The sequence below is a fragment of the Epinephelus lanceolatus genome, chromosome 9 (genome assembly GCF_041903045.1).
Source record: "Epinephelus lanceolatus isolate andai-2023 chromosome 9, ASM4190304v1, whole genome shotgun sequence".
Taxonomy (NCBI): Eukaryota; Metazoa; Chordata; class Actinopteri; order Perciformes; family Serranidae; genus Epinephelus; species Epinephelus lanceolatus.
The window spans coordinates 18,010,468-18,031,184 of NC_135742.1; the positions used below are offsets into that span (position 1 = coordinate 18,010,468).

Sequence of the window (20,717 nt, forward strand, 5' to 3'; positions counted from 1 at the left end):
TTTGGTACAGCCATTTCTCCGCCCGTCCTTGAATGTAAGCTGGATACTGGAGGGTGCTGAAAAGTTGTTGGATTACAGAGAGTATTATTGCGGGTTGAAATATGTTAGTCTTTATGTGGGTGCATTATCACCCTGCACAATTAGGATTGCAAGAATTCACTCTGGATGACCTCACTTCGCATGATTGAGGCGATGAACAAAGCGTGGTTAGGGTTTTTTTTTCACCGTGGTGACGAGGTATCAAGGAGACATGTGCACAAGCACTTACTCATGCACATATATGTTCATGCACATATGGTGAAGCACGTCCTTAAACATCTACACAGGCATGTCATGTACGCAGACTTACAGTATGCTGATTGTTGCAGAGTTATGCAAACATGCTCACATGTCACTGTGATGCTTGTTATGGTTGTTTATGGCGGTGGAAATTAACATTCTCTATGGTTTTGTCTCTTATGTGAGGGGATGATACGGACTATAAATCTACTAGATCTGCGTACAGTGTCATGGCGTATTACACACCCCTTAACTGTGGCTTCAGCTTGCAATGATAGCAATACCACATCGTTGCGTCTACACACACGCGCGCAAACTCACACAGTTGGTGTACAAATCCCAGCCGCATAGCTCCCTGTGTTGCCTGTCTCCGGCCCATGCTGAGTGTGTAATGAGCGGAGCTTGAGTAAGATTAAGGCAGATATTGTATGGCGTTGGAGGATTGGTTTCACTTTGAGCCTCAGTGTTGTGGCAGAGCGCACTCCAGTGCTTCTGCTGGCTGGCTGAATGACCAGCAGGATCCCCACTGCTATTCTCCTGTCATTTGTCATAGCGTTTTGCTCGACACTGCTAATGTGTTTCGAGGCAAACACGTACCACCCATCGGGGGGTATTTTTTCTTTGGAAATGTGAACACTGAACACTGTCGTAAACTGTAAGGAAGCGCGCTGGGATGATGACCATGAAAGGATGAGAGGCAGTGGTAAAGAGAAAAAGACAGTAGGGATAGAAGAGGGGTTGTTTGGAAGGAGAAAGGGAGGGGGGTCTTGGATATGTGATGTGGTTTGTTGGCTCCCTGTGAAGCACATGAGGAGGGTAGAGGGGAAGTGATTGTGTGAAGAAGGTGGTGTTGTGGGGAGGAGGGAATCAAAGAAAGTGCACAGGGTTTAGAGAGCAGAGAGAGGGAAGAACTGAGCGAAAGAACAAGGCCACAGAGAGAAAAGGAGGCTAAACAGAAACAGAAAGTCAGGAGAAGACGACGGGATGTTCAAATAAAGCGGTGAAAAGCACAGGATAAGAGAAAAACACTGAGAGGGAGGGAGTGAGGGAGAGGAAGAAGGAGGGGGGAACTGTTATCATCTGGAATCTATAGAGAATGGATGGGCAGCATGAAGAGGCTATAATCACATCCATCAACAACACTGCCTATTAAATCCTGTTCTTCTTCTACTCTGTCTTCCTCCCTCCGTCTCTCCAAACCACCAGCCGTGGTCAATTCGCCAGCACACTAAATAGAAGGTCTTTGTAAGGATGATGACTGTAGTATCAATAGTTTTGAAAAAAGAAAGAGAACAAAGGCCATACATCTGGTTCCCCATCCCTTTGGACTACATCGTCATCCTCATGTTTTCAGGTGAATGTACAGCTCTTTGACATTAACTCTTTTACAAAGACAAAGAAAGGGAAATAATTAACTACTACAGTTGTGTTTGGTTCTCTGTAAAGAAAGGCTGACAATCTATATACTTAATTAAGTTTCGTAATGTTCCCATGAAGTACAAAAGATAGAAGGGAGTACAACTTTATTGTCCACCAAATTAGAAAATAATACTGTATCAGTCCAGTTCCACACAGTCACTTATTTGTGGCAGCCCGCCATGATTGAAACATCTGTCGCCATGTTTTGATTTTCTATTTTTGGAGCTGGACCGTTAATTAGGAGCGCTGTTGGTACTGTTCATCTTGCAGCACAGAGCGCACTGTGGTCACAGTTGGTGCAGCAAAACGCCAGGCGCAGTAAAAGTGAAACTTAACCATTAATTTTGCCGTGTCTAAAAGTTTGCTTTCACTCACAAACAGCTGCTCCTCTCATCCATCAATCTGATCTGATCAGCTCTGATCAGATTGAGTGATCAGTTATTCACCCCGCAACTCAAAACTCCTCAAACTGCTGCTCAAGGGGAAAAAAGGACTCATGAACAGTTCGCCTGCGCTGCATTCAGGGACCCACAGCCCCCATCAGCTCTTTTTATTTGTGCATTTTCAATTTGCACACAAAAAACACAGTTTAAACACCAAAAATTCAAAGTTTTTACCTTTGGGCAAGGTGGAAGAGTTGGTGTATCGATAAAAGGTAAACGCGACCAAGTGCATTGAAAACATATTCAGCCAGTAAATGATGATGTACAGTCACGACAGACTGTCATTGCATAGGCCACTGTAAGCTCTCCTCATTGTCTCTGGATGGCTCTTTACACTCAAAACTTATTTTTTCCATTGTCCAGTGTGCATTTTTTACCCTGTAGTTTGAAGTTTCATTGGCACTTTTTTAACTATATCATCTTGTTGCCCCCTCTCCAGCAGTGGCACCTGACCTGTGCCTGTCTCGATGAACCAACCCCCAATATTTGCATATTCATTGTGAAGTGAAAAACACACAAATTTCACTTCTGCTTTGCCAATTTTCTAAAGATTTTGTAAAAAATTGTGCTACGTTTGGATGGAAACCCGACTTCTGTAATGATAACAATACACGAAATTTAAGAAAGTATTGGCTACAGATTATGCACCAACATAAATAATAACAGAATAAAAAAGTGTGAGTTGTTTTTGTGGTACAAATAAGTTTTTAAAATCAACTATTGTCTTTTTAGTCTTTAAATATCAAAATTACCTACTAGGATTTCCAGATTTTGGCGGGAAGAGGATTGCGGAGATAAAGGCGATGACAATGGGCCCTACTCATTCAGCATTACTTATACAGTACTGTATATAAAAGCACCTAAACTCCCCTGGACCCCCCTCTGTCTGTCTCCTCACCCATTCTCCTCTGTCCTCCTCTTGCCTAAGCTCTGTCTGCTTAGCCAGTGATAAGCCACTGGAGCGTCGCCTGGTTGAGACTGCTTCAACAAATTCACTTTGCTGTCAAGCTAATAGGATTTTGTTTCTTCAGCCCATGCTATAGATGGCATCTTTGGACATAAGGAAAAGAGATGGGGTTTGGTGATGAAGAGGCATTATGAGAGAAGACAGCAACTTCAAGGGGGATAAACCACACTTCTCTCTCCCTTTCTTTCTTACCCCTCGCCTCATCTTCTGTCCTCCCCCCTTCCTCGTCGTCCTTCTCCTGTGATTTCCCCCTCCTCCCCTCTCCTATAGCATGAAAATCTCCTCACTTTTTCTTGGCGTGGGATCAAACGGCACGTTCCGTTGGGGGATTCATTTAGGATTCTGGCTTTTTCGAGGGGTGTTTGGGCCAATGAGCTGGCGAGCCAAGCAACATCTGTTTTCATGAATACCTAATGGCTGTGTGTCACCAGAGTCAAACGCCTGCACTGAGAGACGCTCCCACTGTTATTACCATCATGGTGATTTAGCCACCAGTTTCTCATTAGGATCTTCTCTCTTTCTCATCCCCACGGAGGGAACAATTGGATTAGCAGCTAGTTTTTACAGTATATGATAAAATCCTCTGCCTGTACTACAGATTGTTTATTTTTCATGTGGGGGTTTTATGTGTAGTGCGCCATGTATGTTGTATTGGTAAGGTGTGATACTTAAGTAATATGATAACACCTCCAAGGGAATAATAAACGGGACATTCAGTGATAATATCCAGTAGGAGAAGGTGTTAGGTTAAAGAAATGAGGTGAGAGGAACGATTGGACTGCTTGTATTAAAGTTCCAGAAATGTGTAGCCTAGTTTTTTTTGTTTAATAACAGTTCCTTAGACAGTGCCACAATTTTAGGTTGTTGAAGTGCTCAAGTGCTCATGTTGCCATAGAGACAGAGGCAGACAGGTAGCCTTGGAACCGGACAAATCTGCGAGCTCATGTTTTATTTGCTCTGGCAGATGCTTCTGGTCCCCATCCCGGTCAGAGAGATTTCCAGCTGACCTGGCCCGGGTCGAACCAGTCACAATCGTTTATCTAATATGGGACGAGTTGAGACGATGACTGACAACTTGTGGAGCCTTTTTGCTTTATGCTACCTCGCGGCAGGGACACGATTGTGAGCATAAACTTTGCTCAGTAAAGAGGAGTGCCATTGGAGCACTGTTTTCATATTCTGATGGCAAAAACTGCAACATTTGTTCAGACATTTTGATCCTACACCATCACAGCTCATCTCTGCACGCTGTCGCCTGTTTACATTTGTCTGTCGCTCAGTACCACATCATGTTTCCTTGTTCTCATTGGCTAAAGGTGGTTTTGTAGACAAAGCCAACTAAACCGAGACCCAGTCATGACAAAGACCAGACTGTATCGAGACTGAGACAATACTTTGAGTGGTTGGGACCAAGTCAAAATCAACACCAGAGCAGTGCGAGTCCCACACACATAACACAGTTACAATAAAATGTGGAACATGCAAACCATAGGCACTCCTCAAACTGATCTGAAAGATCCACATTTCCATAAAAACACCCACAGAAAACAAATGAAGACTCCTCCTCATTCACCTCTTTCATTGTTATACTGTATACATGTGTGTATGTGACGAGACCCTCAAAAAATGGTCTTGAGACTGGTGTCAAGGCTAAGACAGATGCAGCACTACTTGAAAGTCTGTCCAAATGTGTCCAGAGGCATAATGATCTACGCCCCTTGGAAATCGAAAAAGAACTGAAAGGTTCCAGACTAACTCGCCTTTGCAATTTGGTCTGGAGTTGCCAGGCTTGTAGACAGGGGTCATGGTCAGGCCAGTGTGGGGTGTCCAAACAGGCCAAGAGTCAGGGGTGATTGTTGCCAGGGTGAGGAGGAGCTCCAGGTTCATTCAGTCTGTAAAGATTACATTTTTTATTTAATGTGAAATGAAATTTGAAACCTTGGAAACACAAACATTTTGTCCTAAGGTTGCACATATATTCACCTTTTCTAGTTGACTTATCGCACAGTGCTGACCTCATCTTGGCAGAATTTGGAGCTCTGTTTTCCTGGAACAACATTTTCCGACTTAGTTATTGTGTGCATGTGTGTGTGTGTGTGTGTGTGTGTGTGGTGCTGATGATTGTTATACTAGACATGTTGAACTAGTTTCATGGACGACCTAACGTCTCGTAAAGTGATGAGACAGAGTGTGACGATGTGATCTGGCATAGCTGTGGTTGCAGTGCGGTTGTCGCGCTCCATCCCTTTAATGCTCTCTTTCCTTTCCTGTGTGTTTTATTTTTTTCCTGTTCTGGTCTCCCTCACTTCTTCTTGCTCTTTATGTGCGTTCTGCTCATGTGGTTTCTTTTGAAGCACACTTTTAGTCAAGGGCTGTCGTAGCGTAGTCGACTCATGTCGTTTCCCTCTCGGGGGAAAACTATAAAATATTGTAACGTTTGAGGGAAAGACTCTGTACAGCCTGAGTGACAGAAGCTACAGTGTGTGTAGAGGAAAATAAAAGGATGACTGGAAAGCACACATTTTTACCATCGATCACCAACCCTGTCCAGCTCGGTATCTACTGTCTCGACTCTCCCTGAGTCTTTAGAACAGTGTGAGTCCATTGATTAGGCTTTGTCATCCTAGTGTGTGTGCTGGTACACCAGCGATCCTAATGAAGCCGAGTCCATCCAGCCGAGCTGCAGGAGCAGTGAGCAGTAGCACCAGAAATGCAACAGCTCATTCGTTCTCAACAGGAGCCGACTTATGAGGCAAATTCGGCGTAATTAAAGCCAGTCTGTGTAATTGAAGCATTCCTCTCTCTATCATAGCAGCAAGGAAATTACATGCTGCAATATGACTTGTTGGGCCATTGTACAGAGTTTGTTGTGGTATAATTCAGTGGCCTCCCACCCTTCCCTCCTGTCCTCCCCCATTCTATCTTCATCCCCCTTCTGCCTTCCTCTTCATATCCATTAGCCTAATGAACACCCTGCAATTTCCTGCCACCGGGACAAACACGGTACACAGTATTGTTCTCCTTTATTTTATTTTTTTTTATGTGTGCATGCATATCCAAATGGCACGCACACTCTCCTGCATGTGTGTACCATGTTTGCATATGTGTTTGACAGAGAAAGCGGGCAGGAGAGAATGCGTTTGTAAGCTCTCATTAAAATAGATGGCGGTAATCAAAGTGCAGAGCAATTAGCCACGGCTGAGTGGGCGGAGGGTGTACACTGTGTGTTACCGTGTGCCACTGTGTCAGGCCTATTGGTAAACATCGTGATAGTTCACCTCTCTCTCTGCATGTGGACATGGAGCAGAAGAGTTACGATATGCAGCCCTGAGGGGCACGTTCACTTCAATTTATCACAGTCAGACTGGCTGTTTTCTTTAGTGCCTGAAACAAGATTCTGTTATTAGCTGCTAGTTATTGGTTGTATTATCTGCTCTGCAGAAATCACATTCATAATGAAATGCTAAGGTGTATTTTTTGACAGGGTTTTAGAGAAATAGGGGCCTGCTCCAAAAGAAAACAACAACAACAACAACAACAAAAAAAATTCTTATCACTTCTGTTAATAATTGAGTTCAGAAAAAATGTATTTACTTAAAAAAAAAAAAGTTAAGAAACCTCCCAGTAAAGTAAAAACTTTTTAAAACCGTTTCTAATACAAATCATCTGCTTTCCACAGCTTTTCATAAATTAACGTCTAGTCGTGAAAACAAAAAGTATTTGACAATTTAAAAAATGCTGCATCAGAGCATCCTGTCGGCCTTGTGGTTAATATGCGTATATAACCACATCACACTGGTTTGATTCCAGCTGGGGAAATTTGTGTCATATCCCTCTCTTATTCCCCATTTGTCCAGTCTGTATCTTTACTGTTCCTTTTGGAGAAACACCAACAAATAATCTTGGAGAAAAAAAAGAAAGAAAATTGATTAAGCTGATTTTGATTGGGAAAGATTTAAATATTTGTGCCGTGCTGCCAGATTTTTTTTTACTTATTTGACAAAAGCAAGAATTAAATGATTCAATGTGACCCAAAAGTAAGTAATAAGAAAATGTCCCAATTTACATTGGGGTAAAAACCAAATATGTGTACTGTAAGTTGTGAGTTGTCTCTAAAATAAAAAAAAACAAAACACCAGTCTAATTTAAGCTGTGGTGCCATAACCATATTGTGCAGAGTGTGCTGAGGAGTTTTAAGTAATTTCCCCACTGCTCTGCCTGACTGTGTGCTCAAGAAATAAGAGAAGCACCAAGAAAGCAGACGCGTCCACTGCTTTTATTCCCCACAGTGACATCTATCATGAGCAACCATCTCTAACCTAACTGTTTGTCTCACATGGGCAGAGCTCCACTAAGTTTCCCTCCTGCACACACACACACACACTCTCACACATGCACACACACTCACACAGGCACAAACACCACTGTGTCAACCCAGACCTGAGGCTGTAAGTGTTATCGCCATCTGCCACGGGGCAGTGCTCATCTTCTCCCGAGTTATTTATTGTGTTATGGCTGCAGTGGGCTGACCGTGGAGGCAGATAGGGACATTGCATTGCTTCACAGAACCCAGTTGTTCATTTACAGGTCAGTATCTCACTTGCATGCCCTCGGAGGGGGAAAACTGCTACAGTGCAACAGAGGAAGGATCCGCAGCTGCCGAGTGAAGAGCTATCAGAGATCCACGTTATGCAAGCGATGTCAGGCCAGTTGGTTTCACTCTGGCAACCGAGGAGCTGCTTTAAAATGCTGTTTGTGCATGTGCATCACGGAGGCCCGTCAGCGTTGGCAAGGCAACAGGCTGTCCATTTGGATGAGCTTAAAGTGAATAACTGCCACTTAACCTCACAAAGTGCTTAGTTGGCTTTTTCCCCCTGGTTTTTGTTGGACAAATCAGCTGGTTTGTAAGTGACACTTGTTTCTGGAGATGGTGAAATTGTTGGCTGCTGCTGTGCGTAATAACAGCCACGAGTTTACAGGTGAATATATATCAAAATATCTCCAGAAGCGTGATGCACTTTTGAACTCAATATTATTTAATGTACACCTCTACAACTACTAAATGGCCATTTGCTCAGAGTAGAACTTCTGCCGCCTCTGTATTGAAACTTGTGCCATTTGTGGAGTACTAGTAGTGTTTTACTCTGCAATTACTATACATGTAGAACTGGGAAAAATGCCTCAAGCATTTAAAGAACCTGACGATGAGAGGAGACAGTGGCACACTTGGTGCTTCTGCTTTGCATTTATTGCACTGACCTGAGAAGTGCTGTCATTCAGTGCTCGCCTCCCCTTTCCCGACAAACAAACAAAAAAAAAAAAAAAGAGAGAGAAGCACAGGTTGGACAGGACAGCCGAGGGATGATGGGCATTTATGGCTCCAGTTATGACCCCATCGGCACATTTTTGAGCAGGCTGATGACAAGCTGCTGGAATGCCCCACCGTTTTGCAGAGTCGTTTGAAAACATGATTAACGGCGGTGGAACACAATAGGAATGTGATTCTCATTTGAGCGGTGGGTAAGGCAGGCTAGCCTGGGAAATCATCCAGGCCCTAATTGCTGAAGCAGACCCTGATTCAGATGAGTGGAACTTACACACACACATGGCAAACGCACACAAATACACATGCTTAAAAATAGGGATAAAAAGTGTGACTTACAGCCTTGGCTTCTGGATTTATAATTTTGTCATTTTATTGTAACAATAGATAAATCCATGATACGACTGTGAACTCTGGTTACATTTAAGAGGCAACAATAGCAAGTAGGAACATTTTCTAATATATAAATCTGCCCAGAGGTCTATTTTAAGTATGTATTTGCACATTTTTCATCATTTTATTGCCTATTTTACAGCGAAAACTAGGAAATAAATATCAGTAAAGACACAAAAAGTGAAATGTGTGGATGCTAAAGTGCATGTAAAGCGACAAGTTTTAGATTTTATTTTATATTTCTAAGTTTTTATTTACAGTACATCCGTAGGGACTGTTGTAAAATACAACATTTGACACCCAAAAAAGGCTTGATGATTACTGTGATAAATCTGTCCCAGGCAATTTTCACTTCTCTTGAAGTTGTTCTTCATTCTTGCAGTTTAAAAATGATTTTTGGCAGCAAACGTCTTCTTCAAAACAAGAAATAAAATCTGACACTGAATGATCGCTTTGCTGGTGTTTTGTCGAGAACACAGTTTTAATTGTAGCCCAAATCAGCAACAGAACAATAGTCCAAGTCTACTCACATTATCAGAGGGTCAGCAATTTCAGGAGCAATGAACATGTTCCCTCTCATTCCATAAAACCTGTATTGCACCATTTTAAGATTGTTGCTTTGCTTCACTATGAAGTATTTGCTTACTGAAGGGCTCTTTTGAGGTATTGGATATTTTTATATCCGTTTATATTAGCCCAATGAAAAGAGTCTTAAAGTTTTTTCTTTGTCCGGAGGATTCCAGAAAGTCAGTGTTGCACAGCGTCTGAGGAAGCAGAACCATGCTTCCTTGTGTATGGATTTATGGGCGATATAAAGAAAATTTACAGCAAGAATCATTTTGCAAGAGCGTTCTCCTCAGAAGTATAAACCCCCGTCTTGCCTTGCTCTCCTCCTCTTTGCTGCTCCGCCCTTCCATTTCATTAAGTCTAAAGACAGCCATGGAAGTCTGAAGTCTCGTCTGTCACCGCTACTGCTGCCTCCTCCTCCTCGTCCTCCTCCTCCTCCTCCTTCTCCTCCTTTTATGTATTCAACCTCTCTCTAGACCTTCAACCGCTTTTCTTTATACATTTCATGCTTACTTTCTTTCTTTTTCGCCCTCTTCTCTCGAAAATCATCCATTTTTATTTCCCTGCTCCTTTTGTGTGGCTAGACAGCCGTGTAATTGTGGGCCATGTGAGGAGCGGGATGAGACGAGGCCTTGTGTTGGTCAGAATCGTGCTAGTGTACCTACCTACAGCCATTCTCCCAGCAGCGTCTTTGTTCCTGCTTCATTGTGATCAGCTAGCTAAAGAGAAGCGCTACACATGTTGTTTGGCTGGAAGACTGTCTGCAGTCTTTGTGATAAATATGGACCTCTGTTTCTCTCAAGTATTGTCACTATTCTTCCTCTTGCTGCCTGTCTGCTTGGATACCTCTGGCTGTGCTGCATAAAAGAAGATTAGCTTCACCTCTGAGAGACACATGCATGCATTCACACAAGCACAAACAACACACTCTGCGTAATGACACACTCACACACACAAATACTAGGTTGCCCCTCACTTCCTTTGTCCTGGCTTTCTTGTCCCACATCTCCCTGTTGAGCTTCACTGTGGACTTTTTCCAGTTTGCTTTGTATGGATACTGTTCAGTAAGGTGGTTGGAAGTCTTCTGTGTTCCAGGGAAAGCAGGTTTACGTCAAACATAAACACATTTTAAACCAGTGGACATGTGCTGGACTCAGACAAAATTAGGGATTTCATGAGAACTGATACTTTGCTACCAATTTTGCCAAATTCTGAATGTGACAGTAATTGTTTTCCTCCAGAACTGTAGGTACTGGGAGCGCAATTCTTTAAGACCAAGCATTGCAACATATGTGCCTACAAGTGCCCTAGTCTGCCATTAAATGCCAAAGGAAGAGGAACGCCAACTTGCACGGAAAAATAACAACTGGAAGGTGGCGACAAGTGCAGCTGCAGCGACAGCTCTGCCAGGTCTCGTTGAAAAGAAAAGATTTTTTTCTTGATACCTGCGTATTTTTTTTTAACGCTTTGCAACAAGTGTGCCATCTATTTACACGATACTACAGACGTCAGCAATGTGACAAGGTGCTAAGCGTTTAATTCTGTGCTGAGCACTGCAGATTTCACTTTATTTTTCTCGGTAAAACGCTGCAGCTGCTCATCACTGTCACTTTTTGCCCCACTGTCCAGGCACCGTGTCGAAGGGCGGGACAAATAGCCTACCACATGACAATTGTCACACATGTTACATGTTACTTCAGTTTTGACCATTTATGGAGATATGAGTTCTGAATAATCAAACATTTAATTAACAGGATGCCAGTGGACAAAAAACAAGTAACACAAAAACAGAAATGGAAAATAACAAAAATGAGCATATAGTGCACATTAGAAATCCTAAATAACCTCCCTTTTTCTTAATTTAAAGTTTGACCATGGCAACAAGCTCATAGAAGAGATTAGGTTTGATCAAACAGTGAGCTGGGATTAAGGGATGATCACTAGGCTTTGTCAAGGTTTAACCTCTGGTTGTACAACAAAACACAGACACACACACACACACACACACACACACACACACGAACAAAACACAGTCAAAGGCCGGCTTTAAGCACAGTATATAGAGCTCAGATAGGAGCAGTTTTCTGCTGGTTGGTCGATTATTTTCTCAGCACTAATCCTCTTTGTTTCTTTTAAACACTGGTCAAGGCTGTAAAAGTCCATTTTAAAGAAGATGTAGAAAGTGATTTTTTTAAAAGCTTTGCTAGTTTTCTAAGGTGTTGATGTCTCACTAGAGCTCCTTATCGTAAGGATGAAAGTGAAGAGGAAGCTACGTATATCACTGCCTTGGCCTTGACTAGAGAGTCCATTTTCCTGACCTTCAGTATTGTACAGATACGATTTAATCCCTCTGATAATGCTGGTCTACCACTTCCCTTTTATTATTCAGGAGCTTCTAAAAGCTATTAAAAAGAAACCTCTTTACACTGATGCTATTCAGTGCATATAAATAACATTTTAATAAGATGAACTATGTTCATGTTATTTGTAACTTTTAAGGAATGAGTGGTAATGGGGCCAGGGCAGTTTTTGAAACCAAAAAGAATTTTCAGTCAGCTAATACTCTATGGAGCAGAGGTTGGACAAATGGTCCAAGAGCAAATTTAATTCTGGGAAATAAAAAAAAAGCATGTTTAAAAACATCCAGCCTCCTCAGTCTGTGGCATTTCTACCTTGATCTGCACCACTTAGCTCGTCATACCTTCGGGCCTCATTTACATGTGAAGACCCTGGAAAATGTTTTCGTTAATCACAAGATAAATTAGCGCTGATGTCGTTACCATGGTTTCACAGCAACATAATTGAGTTTTCTTCTTAAAAACTCCAAGGGAAGAGCAATTATGTATCAGCAAAGCAAATTACTGACAAAAAAATGTTTTCTCCTGATGCAATGAAAATATATAGCTGCATCTGCACCGCTTTAAAGTGCTTCAGAGAGATGATTAAATTGTTACTTCCAGTTACAAATACTTCACAAAATGGTATCTTTGTTTTAAAGGAATACTTCACCCTAAAATGACAATTTGTATATGAATTAGTCATGCTGTGTTACCTTGAATTCATGAGGGAAACTGTTTTTCTTGCAAGCCTTCACAGAAACAGTGAACATATTGATTCATTGATTGATTGGGGTCTGCGTTTAACATCAGCAAACTATATCAAAACATTCATTTACAAACTCTCACACTACTCGTGCAGTATAATCCAAGTCTCATCTACCCAGCCGTATGCTCAGTGCTGTCCAAACACATGCATTTTTGCTAAAACCTTCCTATTTAAAATGGAAATTGAAATGGAAAGTGAAACTTATCATTACTCTCTTCAAAGCCAGACTCCAAGAAGAAAGTTTTTTTAGTGAAAATGCATGTGTTTGGGAAGCACTGAGGATATGACTGGATAAATGAGGCTGCATGAGATGTATGAGTCTATAAACTGATGTTCTGATAGTTTTGCAGTTGTAAAATGTGGTCCCAAATCACTTAATAAATCAAGATGTTCGCTGTTTCCGTGGAGGCATGCTAGAAAAACAAATTTTTCCTCATAAATTAAAGGTAACATGGCATGAACTGATATATAAATGATCATCTCCTGTGTGAAGTATTCCTTGAAGGATAGTTTCATGTTTTCTGTGAAGGCATGTGAATTTTTTCACAAATTCAGGGTAACACAGGTGACTAACTGATTAACAAATGGTCATTTTGTGCACAAAGTATTCCTTTTAGTAAACACCTTTCCTCTCTTTCATATAAAAGACGCGTTACATTAGTTAGGACCAATTCTTTGTTACTATACTCCAGCTTTTTATCCTTCAGAGTGGGTTCGGACAAAGGCTACATTCTTTGGCAGGCAGCATTAGCTGGCTGGCAAGAAAACAAAATTAAATATAAAAGATGTTTTAGGGTTAAGCAAAGTCCTCAAGGTCCAGTTGTGTGGCTCCAGTAATTCAATTTAGATAGAAAATGACTTTGTGTTTAAGGAAGAGAAGTTCCCACAAATCCCGGACACGCCTAGAAGCAAACCAAAGTTTGATTGTGTTTGTATGAGACTGTAAGAATGAGATAGAGAGAGGAGGGACAGTTTTATTGTTTACCTCTATCTGTTTGTGCCGACAGCACGGTGACAGTGAGCCAAACACACACTGACCCCTGACGGTCCTCTCGCTCCCTCCTGCCTGCTGGTTACACTAATCTCTTGAACATGCAGTTTCTTACTGTAGTTGTCATGGAGACTGTTTTATTGTCATTTTATTGGAAAAAGTGACCTTGAGCTATATATTAGCAAGCTACATAACTGTAACAAAATGCTTTTCTGTGGACTTTTTTATGCATCTGTAATATTTATAAGAGCATCTCTCGCCCTCTGTGGCAGTGGAGACGACTCGCTTGACTTTCTCGCCCTATTCACTTGTCATCATCATTTCCTCCTCATCTTCTCGTACTCCTTTGTCTTGCTCATTTTTTCTGTTATTGTTTAAAAAATCATCCTAATTAACCTTCCCCTTAACTTCCCCGTCATTTCTGTCATCGTGTTCTGTCTGCCTCCTCTCCTCCTCCACTTACTCTCATCTCTCTACTCTTCTTTTTTTCACCATTTCCTTAATCCTTTCTCTCCCATTTCCTGACACATCTCCTAGTCTACCGTTTTTCTCTTTGTCTTTCTCCACCTTATTTCTATACCTGCATCTCACATTGTATCCTCATCATCACACTGCTACACATTTTCTTTTTGTCACCTCATTATTTCCTCCTCCCATCCTCTTTTCTGAATCTCCCATCCAACGTACCTGCGTTATTGTCCCTTCTTTTTTATTTTAGTCCTTTCTCTTTTTGTGTTTTGTTTTCTTTCTGCTAGGGATGTCAAAGGTTGCCTGTTAATTCGTTAACTGTTGAGAATATTTTTGACTGGTTAAGCATGTCAGTCTGTAGGTCAATTTTGCTGCTTTCAGTTAAGTGCACTGTGCACCAACTTGGTCTGCTGGAAGCTAGCTAGCAGAGCCGCTCCTTTGGCAATTATCGCTAGCAACGCCTTCCCGACCCAACAGCATTACTGTGGAAAGAGTCTCGACATTTGGCAATTGCTAGTGGTCATTGCAAAATTGCAGCACTGCTAGTCAGTTCTCACCCGACCCAGGTGGTGTGCATTGCAGAGTGGCCAAGGCTAACAATGTTTGCTGACCAGTGGTGGGCAGTTGGCACTATTACCCCTCTTAGACAGTCATGGGCTTGGCTTAGTTTGGCTTGGTTTGGGCCGTCAGGGTGCTGATCCACGGCTAAAGTCCCCTGTTATTTTTGCAGCATGTGTTTTTCCACTGCAGGGCAGGTAAAAGAAGTTTACCTGTTGGAGGTGAGCTGTTTGCAGAGGTGCAGTAAGAGCCTGTTGTTTGCAGCTCTTCATTAACATCTCACTGTGACTGTTTCTGCTTTCACTTTCCTCCCTGCCATATTATTAGACTTGCATTTATTGAAGAGAAGCTGCTACCAAAGTTCAGCTTATTTAGCGATAAACACATTTCATTTCCTATAGATTCTTCACAATAAAAGTCTCCTGTTATTGTGTTATGTATAAACTTTTATTGTGAAGCAGCAAAACAAAGGAAATGTGGAGTTTTCGAGCAGCAACTTCATACAACTTCGAATACAGCTGAAAGCAAACATGAAACAGTAAAATACAGCAGATATCTAAAGTTAAAACAGGACACAGGAGAGAAAGTAAACTTAGAGGCAACATAAGTACAGAGAGACTTTGAAAAACGCCTCTCTCTCTGGTCTCCAGCAGACAGAGGTGGGTCAAGTCTCGCTACACACACACTTGTTTCGGGGGGAGAGTTGTGGTTGTCGGTGGTTGGCTGCAGTCAAAGAGACGTCACAGCTACCAGCTTGAGGGCAGGCGGCCCGGCTTTTGGACCGACTCCAGACAAGATCCATCTCGGGCACGGCTTCGTGTGAAATGGCGCATCTAAACTCACAATGGAAACACAAATCTGGCGCTGCAAGGCTTTACTCGGCGCAGCCAAAAGTGACAATGGAAAAAGGGTATATGTTTCAGCATGTTAACACAGCTTGCCAGCTGTCTGTCAGCAGAGCCAACAAAGATAAAATAAAAAGAAAGACACATGAAACATTACAGTTTCACCACCTTTAAGTGGATAGCCCTTTGCAACGCGGTGCTAAAGCTCAGTGAATCAATAGAGCGCTAGACTGAGAGGAAAGACCTTTTGTGTTTCATGTCTTTAAGTATTTTTTTTCTTTAAAATTAACCAGTAAAGTTACTGGTTAATGGGTGTCAGGCTATAAAACGTCAAATTTAGCAAAACTGACATTCCCACCATCTGCAAAGTCTGGTAAAGCTTTCATTTATTTCCTTATTCTTCTCCTCATCCCACCTTTCACTGCTCATTCCTCTCTTTTTAGCCTCACCAGCATCTTCTCCACGCTGTTGATGAGCTCTCTACTCTGCATCCTAATGTCCTCCTCTCAACGTTATCTCCTGTAGCATCGCCGCTATCTAAATGTTCAGTATGCATACCGTGTCCAACCGGGGCTTTTGTCACAGGCTCTGTACATTATTGAAAGCGAGCAGATCACTAATTCATGTCAGCTGAGCCTTGTGTGGTTTGAATGGAGGTGGGGTGGGAGCTTGTTGCTTCTTGACGGCCTTTCATGTTGCACCTTTGCTCTGGCCTCCCTCGTCTCTTCTGCTGTCTCCACTGTCCTCTCATTTCACTTCACTCTGGACTTGTTAATGGCCTCTTACTCCTTTGCCTTTTTCTCCCTTGTTACCGTAGCCCTGTCAGTCTCCCATGATGGACCCCCTCTGTCTCTGCTCAACCTCTAGCGACTGCGTAGAGATTTCAACTCACTCTGTTTCCTGCTATATTCGCTTTCCATCTCTCCCCGCTCGCTCCCTCATTCATTGATGCCTGATTTAATTGCTTTTGCCCTGACCCAGGAGACCTGGGCACAGTGTAACAAGCTCCCAGAGGATGCACTCCATCTTGGCCTTGGTAGCTGCATCCCTGAATCACTACTTTCTTTTTTATCTGTTTCCTCAACAACTCTTCACATCGCGTTCATTCATTAGCAGCTCTAATGCCGTAGCCCCAAGACACACAGCATGATATTGTGATCCTGCTGGCTTAACTGAATCTAATCCAAGGCTGGCCGCAGCACAAGGCTGGGTCAGGAATGACCAATTGCAACAGGTTTTTTACTTTTATTTTCAAGTGGAGTTTTTCTTATCCACCTCTCAAAGTGGAACAGAGAGAGAGAGAAAAAGAGCGGATGATGGAGAAAAGGGAGAAGGGTGGGTTGGAGTAAGAGGCAGGGAGAAAGATAAACAGGGAGAGGGGGGAGGACAATGAAATGGTAGGAGAAGAACAACCTGATAACATGGAGAGGCTCGCAGGGGCCACAGCAACAGAAATTTAATAGAAAAGGTGAAATATGAAGATGCAGCCCAGTGAACTAAAGCAGACAGGCCGGTGCACATCTTAACAGCTTTGCCTCCACACAGATAGAAGAATTTTTAGAAATATGACACACATTTTAACTTTCCCTCTCGCTGGCATCTTTGCTTCTATGATCCTACGGTGTGATATGTCACACATCAAGTGACATCCACGAATTGTGTCACCCTAAATGAATCCTGCAGCAAAAACACACAGGCTTCACAAACCGTGCTTTGTTCGACAGGAAATTTCGCTGTACTGAATTCCCTGTTGATCTGCATCCTATTTTCACTCCTGTTTGCTAGATAGAGAGGATGCGACATTAAAAAAAAAAAAAATATCATGAAAGAAGAGAAGCTCAAAGTCTCTCAACAAGTCCTAACGCATCACGCTTGGCCTACGGTGAGATAAGCCACCGGATAGCAAGCGAATGTAAGCAATGCATTTCAGAATAACTGCAGTTGTCAGTCATGTTGCGTGAAAGTAAGCGCGGTACACAATATTGTTCCGTGTTTCACTTTGACATGAGGCTCAATGATAGACGACAGCTCGACATCACTTTTTTTCCCACCTCTGCTTTCACATTAAAGAGGAGCTGTACAGTGTGTGTGTGTGTGTGTGTGTGTGTGTGTGTGCATGCGTCATAAATATTCATGACGGAACACCAGCATAAAGATCAAAACATTTTCTCCTGAAGGTTAATAGGTCAAATGCGTTGATCAGAATCTCGTTGTTGCACACACTCCTCTCATTAGAGGCATTTAAAGAGAATCATTTGATACAGATACTCTGATCTTCCCCTTGGCCCTCCCTAGTGTATACTCTCTCTCTCCCACACACACACACACACACACACACACACACACAAGCACACACACACTCTGTAGGTCCTTTGGGCCCAGGCACTGGGCTGAATGCAGATATCTGTCTTTGAAGTGAGCAAGCTCACTGTATATGTGTGTGTGTGTGTGTGTGTGTGTCGGTGTGTGCACTCACATGCACAAAAGCACACATATACTCACAGTGTGTTAGTGCATGCTTCTCTAATCAGATCAGGTGTTTAATTATTAATGTATGTGTTAAAAGAAGCAGAGGCAGAATATGTGAACAGCTATGACCCTGCAGCCGTACTGTTTAACCTTTACCACAGAGCAATCCTGTTTGTGTGTGTCAGAGAGAGTTTGAGGGAAATAAAGCCGCTGTATGTGTGTGTGCATTTTAGTGTTTTTTCGAGGCAGGTCAAAATTTCCTCCAAGCAGAAGTGGAAATGCAATATACAAAGCAAAGACGCCTCAGGTGACACTTTAAACATTTGTTCTTTCTCTGTGTCTCTCTTTAGGTGTGTGGAAATCATCGCCAAGGAGGGGAGAAGTCTGAAGGAGCTCTACCTTGTGTCTTGTAAAATCACAGACCACGGTAGGATACTTTCAATCACTGTCCCTTTGTTGCAGTCAGCCTCCAACATTATTATCATAACCATTATTACCCACAGTCACTACCATGATTCAGGACTCATTTGATTTTACGACTGGCTCCCATATGAGACCTGCAAACAGTAAAAATATTATTGAAAAGTTTCACACAGAATAAAGTAATGTTCGTTGGATCTCTTCGGTGCAGTTCAGATTGTAGTTAGAAATTTCCTCAACTGAACCACGTCGGCAGCAGCACTCGGGCTACTTTACACAGACGAGTTAGTGACAGCTGACTTTGTGTGAATTCATATGTGAAGTTAAATATTGTGACTTCAGGAGGAAGCATTGTCTCCGAGCACAGTATGTGACGTATGTGACGCTCCTGGCAGGATTTCTATGCGTTTGCTTGTGTTTGCGGATTAGATGTATTTGTATTGTCTGACAGCAGACATACATGCTGTTTTCCTTTGCAGCGTACAGACAGGCAGGCTTTATATCCCTCTAGCATCATCTCCCCTGTTTATTTTTGTTTACACTACCTCCCTCCTCTGCTTGGTTCCATTCTGCCATATGTTTTGCAGAATATTTGAGGCTTTTATCGGCTACACTGCAATGCACAGTTGGAGTACTTCAGTACTGAAGCATCAGGAGTTGCAATGCTGACTAACACGGCTTGCATGAATTATTTGATTCTTTGTGTGGCAGTGTTTGTCTGTTTAGTCGTTGCAGTGCCTTTTTGTGTGTTTGTTTGTTTATGTGTGTACCCTGGGAGTTCCACAAATGAAAGCTTCCAGCTGTGTAGCCCACCACTGCTTTTGGGTACACATTTTTTTTCTTTTTAAAGAGGGACTCAATAACACACAATATGAAGTTATTTTTGCCACCTATTCTATTTCCAGTTAGGGTTGTAAGAAAAAGTCTGTACTACAGTGTTGTGTTATTATGTCTGTGATACTGCATTCATTCTCAAAAACACTGCATTGATTTAAAAGTCTTGTACAACAAATCAACCTAAAGAACCTTCAAGCACTTTTGTTGTTTTACTGATATAGGCAATACCTTGATATATAATTCCTTTGCTGATGATAAGATGTTGGATGTTACAGGACTTTCTCTCCTGTGTCCTGCACTATGTTGACTCAAAACTGATACGATATTTCGGCTTGTTGGCATATTTACGTCATACTGTTACACACGGCAACAACAAACATGGCTGAAAGCAAAATTGTTACCAACTCCACGATGGTTCCAAAAAGAGGAGCCGCTTCAGTAGTGTGGAATAAACTGTGGCGTCCTGAATGTTTTATGAACAGCCCCGGATTTCTCAGACTCTTTTAGCGAGTTACCGCTCAGAGGGAACTCATTCAGCGGCTCCTCTGGCCGAGGCATAGCATTTCTCCCTCTCCTCTCTCACCGTGTGTACACGGGAGTTGGTGTCATCAAGTGATGTTGTCATAAACCTTTGGTAATGTAAACCTATGTGCTGCTTGCTTAATATTGTATCCAGAATCTGAATCTCTCTCTGAGTTTTGCCAATACACAGACCTATTTCCAATCATATTTGCAAATCAAAATACCCACAATCTGCATTTTGCTCAAAACAAATTTCTAACAGGGATGACGCATGTTTGCTTGAGTTTGACTATTAAGTTTAATTTAACTTCTAAGTGAAATAAATTTGATTTACTTTTAATAGCCAGGGTTCGTGCCTGTTTTCTCTTGCTTTTGTATTATCTTAATCACCACTCTCTGAATGAATCGTCTTTTAACGCCTGCACAAAAGGACTCTAAGATACCAAACTAACTTGCTAGTCCATTGGAGTTCTCTTTCATCAAGTACTTAAGGTGAGTCTATTTTTCTTTTGAACTGAAGAGAGTAAGTAGCCTGTGCTTTTGATGGTCGGGCTTTATACCTGTTTTGCCAGATAATATTGCTTCAGTTGTTTTGTTTTTTAACTTGCTGTTGTCTGAATGATAAGCCTATTGAAAATTGCACAAAGGGACTACTGAGATAAGAGACAAACAGGCCGTCTGCTTGTTAGTCCCTTGGTGTTTTCTTGAGAGCTTAGAGAGCTTAGGCTGGGTCGGGAGCTGTTTTTGTGTGGGCCTGCAAAGCCCGTTGAGACATTGTATGTGATGTCGGGATGCACAGATGAACTCGACTGGCGTGATGCTGTGTTGCACCCTGTTCATACTGGGGCCGATGTATGATGTGGGCCCGAACACATGTGCATCCATATTCATGGAGACTTGTTGCAGTGTCAGTTGTTTTGCCTGTCCAATTGATGCACACAGTCTGTCTCTCTCTTGCTGTCTTCTTTTACTTGTTTTAGTTGGGTAGCGAGATAATTGCTTAAATGTTTGCAAACTGGTCAGCTGGCCTGGCCAGAGGAAGTATCTAGTGTGCATGCTCTCAACTAGCTCGCCTCAGAGAAGGACTGTAGTGGAAGCTTGAAAATTGGTT

At 42.2% G+C, this 20,717-nt stretch overlaps 1 protein-coding gene across 1 annotated transcript in view; it reads left to right on the top strand.

Moving 5' to 3' along the window:
• fbxl17 (F-box and leucine-rich repeat protein 17) overlaps nucleotides 1-20,717 on the top strand; it is a 288,681-nt gene that overhangs the window by 184,348 nt on the left and 83,616 nt on the right. Inside the window, exon 9 of the mRNA XM_033619610.2 lies at nucleotides 18,178-18,254. Within this exon, the coding sequence (XP_033475501.1) occupies nucleotides 18,178-18,254 (77 nt within the window). The remainder of the gene's footprint in view (nucleotides 1-18,177; nucleotides 18,255-20,717) is intronic.